The sequence below is a fragment of the Rousettus aegyptiacus genome, unplaced genomic scaffold (assembly GCF_014176215.1).
Source record: "Rousettus aegyptiacus isolate mRouAeg1 unplaced genomic scaffold, mRouAeg1.p scaffold_m13_p_4, whole genome shotgun sequence".
Lineage (NCBI taxonomy): Eukaryota > Metazoa > Chordata > Mammalia > Chiroptera > Pteropodidae > Rousettus > Rousettus aegyptiacus.
Window position 1 is genome coordinate 132,267,544 of NW_023416307.1, and position 7,104 is coordinate 132,274,647.

At 41.4% G+C, this 7,104-nt stretch overlaps 1 protein-coding gene across 1 annotated transcript in view; it reads right to left on the minus strand.

Moving 5' to 3' along the window:
- LOC107508459 (collagen alpha-4(VI) chain) overlaps positions 1-4,729 on the minus strand; it is a 114,136-nt gene extending 109,407 nt beyond the window's left edge. Inside the window, exons 1-2 of the mRNA XM_016140253.2 lie at positions 4,553-4,729; positions 4,289-4,416 (exon numbers count right to left, since the gene is read on the minus strand). Coding sequence (XP_015995739.2) covers positions 4,289-4,290 — 2 coding nt within the window. The 5' untranslated portion in view covers positions 4,291-4,416; positions 4,553-4,729. The remainder of the gene's footprint in view (positions 1-4,288; positions 4,417-4,552) is intronic.
- Positions 4,730-7,104: the final 2,375 nt, after the last annotated feature.

Here is a 7,104-nt window from a genome sequence, read left to right on the forward strand (position 1 = left end):
CCAATCTGCCTGCAAGGGGGAAAATAGACAAATGGAGGGGAAAGGCAGACGCAGGGCAACTATTGAGGCGGCTGTAAATACTAGTTTCATAGAACTATTCCTCCAGGAATGCCTTCTAGTAATAAGCCTAGTGGTGCCCAGTTCTGAGGGGCATACAGCCTAGAAGGGCAGTAGTTATAAGAAATTCTTCTGCATCCTATCTCGGATAAATATTCTGATTTGAGGCAATCATTATTATGCATTTTTCCTACATTGTATTATTTAATGTATCAAGTACTCCATGAACCAAATATTACCAATACAGATAAATAAACTGAAGCTCAAAGGGTATGAAACATCTCCCCAAAATTCTCACACCAAGCTCTCTCAGACCCCAAAGACGGGCCCATGCATCATTCTGTTGCCTCCTAGACAAGAGCCAAAGTATTTCAATTAACTAATGAATAACTTTTTAAAATTTAGGTTAGTGCTGCTTCAGATTGTCCCTATAATACTGTCATTCTAGATTCACTTTCTCCCATGTTTTCTTGGCCTCAAGAGGACTGAAGTTGAGCCAGTGAGCTAGACGCTACATCTATCACTGGTAAACCTCTGGAAACTTCATGGACCCCCCATGAAGGGTCCACATTAGTGTTGCTATATAACAAACTACCCAACACTTAAATGCTTAAAGCAACATCTTATTCTGCTCATAGTTTGGTAGGACAGGAATTCAAGAAGGGCTTAGCTAGCAGTTTTCTCTGCAGTTAGAGTCTCTGATGCAGATGCAGTCACATGTCAGCTGAGACCGTGGTCATCTAAAGACTCCACTGCCCTGGATATCCGAGATGCCTCTTACGTGGCCAATAGTTAGTCCTTTCTGTGACTGAGAGTTCAACTGGGCTGTCAATCAAAGTGCCTACACAAGCCAACCTGGCGGTTCCAGGGTGGTCGGACTCTTTTCACAGTGGCTGCTTTCTGTTGCATGAGGATCCCAAGAGGACAGGTGGCAACTGCTTAGCATTTATGACCCAGCCTCGGAAATCATATAGCATCACTTTGCCACAGCTCTTTGTCAAAGCAATCACGGCCCACTCAGATTCAAAGGGAGAGGACATAGACCCCATCTCTCAATGGGAAGTATGTCAAAGAATTTATAGACATGTTGTAAAATGTCCACAAAGACATCATCTGGCAATGTTCAGAAAATGTCGGCCTAACTCCTGTACTTTGCTGGTGGGATGATAAATTGGCATAAGCCCCATAGAAACCATAATTTTGAAATTATTTATCAGAATTATAAATGCATATACTCAGACCGAGCAATCCCACTTCTGGGAATTTATCTTACAAATGTGGTCAACTCAAATCACTACAAGTTCTCTTTAATATTTCAGGAATGTTAAACATGTAGGGCTAGCATTTCCACTAAAATAAAAACAAAAACAAAAAAAGAAGTGAGCATCTCTCTATTTAAGGAGACCACAGAATTAGTATGTATATTAGATAATACCAACTATTATTATATAGCCTCTAATGTGCCCAGTGTGCTACCCGCTTTACACCCATTGTTTCTAATCCTTTGTATGACTCTTCAAGATTATTTCTATATCTCTGGGGGTTTGGAGAAAATGGAGAAACGTGATTTGCCCAAGGCCACATAGCTAATTAAGTAAGGGACCTAAAACTTAGATCCAGTTCTGCCTGACTCCACATCCTGACCTCCAGACAGAAGCATAATTCAGTATTTATTATGTGCTTTTCTTTGAGAATCTCTAATCCGTTTGCATTTCCAAACCACGGCACAACATAAGAGAATATTTCATTACAAGTTGTTTCCTATCAAGAGTAACACATAAAGATGATTTCACACAGTTCTTTGAAGGAGAAAGACTATGAGATTAATGTTTGTACTGAATATCTCCTTAGAAATGGAAATTATTCTTGCAGTGTATAAGTGGGGTAAGCGTCAGTATGCATATCTTATTAAGAAATTCCTGGAAACTGAATCTCGGCACAGTTTTCCCTCATCTCTAATCTTACCTACATTATGTAAGGACAGCTGAAAGATTTGAGAGTAAATGTTAAAAATAAATGGATCAGTAATGGTCTTTCATTGCCCAAAACAGGGAGCAGACATAGATAATGAGCAAAAATTTTGCATTAGCAAATTAGCCAACAACCTTGCCACTCCCTGATTCCTCACAAACATTATTAGAGGGAGGCACCTGTAGAAGGGGTTGCCCCATCTTAACACTTTACACACACACATGCACACACACACACGCACACTCACACTCTCTGCACCCATTAACTTCTGCTTTTCTTCACTGAAATATAAATACAGAAAATTCTCCATCTTAGCAAACTCTTTTCCTGGTCTCTTAGGCTAAATGGATCCCTCCTCTGCTCAGACATTTACAATAGCTCCATATTGCTGATTGCGGCAAATCCAAACTCTTTCCAGAATCAAACTTAAAAAGTAAAAAAAGTTAAAAAAAAAAAAACTTATGAAGCATCGCTCACTCTTTTCCAACTTTCTTTCTTTCTGCTTCACTTAGTCTAGTCCCCAACACTTATTCATAAACTGAGTCCACTCCCCTTCTCATGCTTTTTGGGTGCTATTCCTCTTTACTTACGTTTTCACTCTCCTCCACCTTTCCTGATTCTCCCTATCCTTCTGGACTTATATCTAGATCCAGCTCCTCCAAGAACCTTCCTGTAGTACCCTAGGCCATAATGCCGCTCCCTTCCGCAATGGCCTATGTTATTTGGGACCTTTCAGATGCAACTTAACAGTTGGTCATCTATGATATTTCAAACTCTCTAATTCTGTGGTCCACAAATATAAGAGTCACTTGGAACATTTTGAAAAGATATTCAGATTTTGCTAGATTCCATTCCCAGGGTTTCAGATTCAGTAGGTCTGGGCTGGCGCCCAAGAATTTGCGTTTCTAACAAGTTCACTGTTTCTGCTGACATTGCTGGTCTGCTCATCCGGGGAATGCAGTGTGAGAACAGAGGAATGCACACGCTGCTTGCTTGCTCTTTGAACCTAGGCAAGTTGCTTAACTTCTCTGTCTCAGGTTCTTCATTGGCAATAACATTACCTTGAAGGACTGTTGTAAAGAATGAAATAATGTATTTTAAGTGTTTAGTACAGTTGCTGGTGCATAGTAAGAACTCAATAAATAGTATCTATTATTTCTAACGACAACAACAAAAAGACAAAACTTCCTGGGGATTACCTAGATAACAAGGCTCTGGGCTATAGGCTTGTTGGCAAGGCTTCTGCATTTCCTGCCACGGCCTGAAAAAAAACTACGTGAATCTTTACTCACTAACTTATTTTTTATCTGGAAAGGGCAATTAAGGATAACATGTCCCAAGTATGCTATAAACCCATTAACAGGGGTTTATAAGGCGCTTCTCAAAGCTAAAACACCTGTGACTGATTTACTTTCAATTCAAGGTAACTGTTTTTCAACTTTTAGTCTGCAGAAATATCATTTTTACTTTATTGTAAATTCTAGCAATTGTAAATGAGTATAATATCTTAAGTTTACCCCAAATTGTATTATCTTGGTTTTTCATTAAGGAAAACAAACCAAAAATAAAAAGGAAAGTAGAATCTTAAAACCTTAAGGAATAATTTATAATTACAAACTCCAGGATTAAGGCTGGGGGTGGGGGGGGGGGCACACAGTGAGGCAGATACAGGGCGAGGTGGTTCCTGCGCAGCCTAATCCAAACAGGGGAGAGAAATTAGGGTGCAGAGGTTTAGCATCCAGTTTGGTCAGCCCCTGCCCCACTGGCTTCCAGCGTGAACAAAACTACAGACCTTGGCAGGCCTGGACTTTTCTTGGGACCTCCTGGGAACCGGGAAATAGAATGGAGCTGACAGAGCAAAAAGGAAGTCTATTATGTGTGTCCTCCAAAACCCTCACCCCACTCTTCCACTGCCAGTTCCAGACCAAGATCTCACACCTCTTTAAACATACCACCTCATACATAGTACCTGGGACATGATAGGTGCTCAAGAAATGCCAATTTGCTTAGTCAAGTCATTAAACGAGGAAGTATTAAAAGGATTTTTTTTTTTTGTTATGACACTGGTGCAACATATGATGGCCATGGTAAATTCAGGAAACGATTTTAGTCATGAGAAATCAGTGGGTATATAGGCACCAAATATGTGAGGTTGTATTTTTTTTTCCCATACCTGTATCAGTTACGGTTTGATCAAAAAAGCAGAACCACTAGGAGACATATAAATAATAAAGGCTTTATTAAAGGGATTTGAACTTACATAACCGTGAGGCCTGGTCAGACAGTATAGGCAGGGCTGTCGTTTCCACATCTGGTGCTGAGGACTGAGTTGGCAGGGCTGGTTGGCAGAAGTCAAGATAAACATGAAGTGGGGGAGAGCAGGACACGCTGGAATGTACAAAGAAGGCACAGGATGAATGGAACCATGTCAGTCTCTCACGGCCTCCCAGCCGTCATCTTCAGTGATACAGGTGACCTGCACCTGCAGGCGAAGGTGCCCTTTGTCACGGAAATAAACACACACCTGGCCCAGGAGTTGGAGAAGCCGTGGAGGAGGTTCGGCAGAAGTGGAGGAGTTGTAGGCCCATCGCTGCCCCACACCCGTCAGATTAGCCGGAGAATGAGCTGCCACAGCAGCTAGCGCCCCGCACTACCTTCTAAACCTTAGAGACAATGTAGCTGCTGCTGCACGTCTGTACTCCGCTCCACGCGCCACGTGTCACACAAAAGGCCTAAAAGGGCCCGCACTAGACAAAAACTATGCCGGGAAGGAAACTCTGCAAAATGTAGTTCCAACTTAGAAGAGTAGAAACCACAAATCCACCAGGACTCCAGGATAGCTAAAACTCACCTATGTAGGAGGCCAGAAGCGGTGTCTCCTGAGGGTGAACTGCCTCGCTGCAGTTCAAAGAGCTTCTAAGCATAAGAATCAGGTGGCAATCAACCCTGATTTACGGTTAATATTTTTAGAAAAGACAGTGAGAAGAGGAGGAGCAGATTCCAAGCTGCCACTTGGGACGTTTTAGCACCTATCTTTCATTTCAAAGGGTGTTAGAACCGATTAGACAAGCGAGACCACTAAGGATAGATTCCTGGTGAGCTAGCCCTTCAGAGCAAGATGAGGAATATAATCTAGAGTCGGAAAATAGACTGCATAAAATCCCCATGATGTTTGTGTAAAAATGCAGATTACTTAGCAACCATGGCACAGCAAGTCTGGGGAAATTCCCAGGAATCCGTGTTTCAACTAACACCCAAAGCGATTCTCATGCCTTACTCCACACTTTAAGAAAGACTTCTCTAGAGTTGTGCAAGTCAGCTTGCAAACTTTGAAGTCCATTCTGTTTGCAAAAGCTGGTAACCGTAAGTGAGGGAACATCTTTATAAAAAGAAAGCAGTGGAAAATAAAAATCTGCTATTTATTTTAGCATGATGTTCTAAAGGTTATTTTAGAACTCTTTATTAAAGGTTCATAAATATTACTTGCTTTATTAATAAAGAGCTCGATGGCTGCCAAATTGCATCCTCCACAGTCTAACAGCCCACACACTTTTGTCACCTCAAAGCAGCCAAGGATGTGGAATCGCCACCTAGTGGCCACTGTGAGGACGTGCTAAGTGCAAAGGAAGACATCTGAAATACTTGTGGATGTCAGAATGTGACGGCTGTAGCACAGCAACGAATAAGAAGCTGGACTTTGAGAATAGCCACTGGCTTGAATTTGATTCTTCAGTCGAAAATGACTGTGATAATTTTCTGCGGCCTGCCTTGACTGCTTTAGAGAAGAGAAATAACATGGACTTTGGAATTCGGCAGACTTGGTATAAATCCCTTCTCCATCTCCTGAAAGCCATGCCCACGTTTGGCGCCTGGCCTCGCATCTCCTTAGCTCACCATCTTCAGCCATAAAGTGATGGCAATTTGCCTTGGCTTCACTGAGTATCTCTCACTGTCCTCACCAAGCCTTCTCTAAGGCAGAGGACACTTGGGACAACTGTGGGAATCTATATCATTCACACAAATGTATATACCTATGTAGGAACCTTAATCACAGGGACCCTGAGCCCGTAACAAAATTTTCACTTTTCTCTCTCAGGCAGACAATTCTGAGGAACATTCTTTCCAGCTCCTCAGAAGATTTCAGGAGACAGAACCGGGAAGCTTCCATCACCCAGAGTGATGACCAATTCAAGAAAACCCACCTTGCATTAGTTTTTCTTCCTTCCGTTCACATCCCCTGAGAGCACTTGCCAAAATAAATTACCTGCAGGCAAGCCCCTGTCTCATGCTCTGCTTTCTCAGGGAACTCATGCTAAGACAAAGTATAACCTGAGGCAATTTATTTATCCTCTGTGGGCCTTAGTTTTCTCAGCTGAAAGATGAGATTATTGCAATTTGCAATATCCTCACAAGGATTTGCGAAAATTAAATGAAATCCTGTAGGAAAATCGCTTTCACAGCGTCTGATCCATAACAGAATTTCATCATTCTAATAGGTATAGCGGAATCTCATTTAATTTCCATTTTCCTAATGACATATGATGTGGAATATCTTTTCATATGCTTATCTGCCATTCATATATCTTCTTTGGTGAGGTGTCTGTTCAGATCTTTTGTCCACTTTTTAATTAGGTGGTTCATTTTCTTATTGTTCAGTTTAAGAGTCTTTGTATGTTTTGGATAACGGCTCTTTATCAGATATGCCTTTTGCAAAAATTTTCTCCCAGTCCGTCGCTTGTCTTCTCATTCCTTTGAGATGAACTGGGTTTTACCTCTAATTATGTTAGTAATACACTATAAAAACTATAAATAAACTATAAAAAGCTTACAAATAAGTTTCTTCTTTCATCCAAAAGTACATTAGTACTCCTATGTGGCAGACATCTACTAGGCACTGGGAAAATGATGGCAAATAAGATTGCAAACTTTTCTCTCAAAGAACTTCCGATTAGTGGGGAGACTGAGAGGCAAAGAGAAAATTACAGTGCAGTATGATCAGTTCCATAACTGGAGAAGGTGAGGAGAGCCTGATCCATTCAGACATGGGGAGTGTTCAAGGAAGGCTTCCTGAAGAAG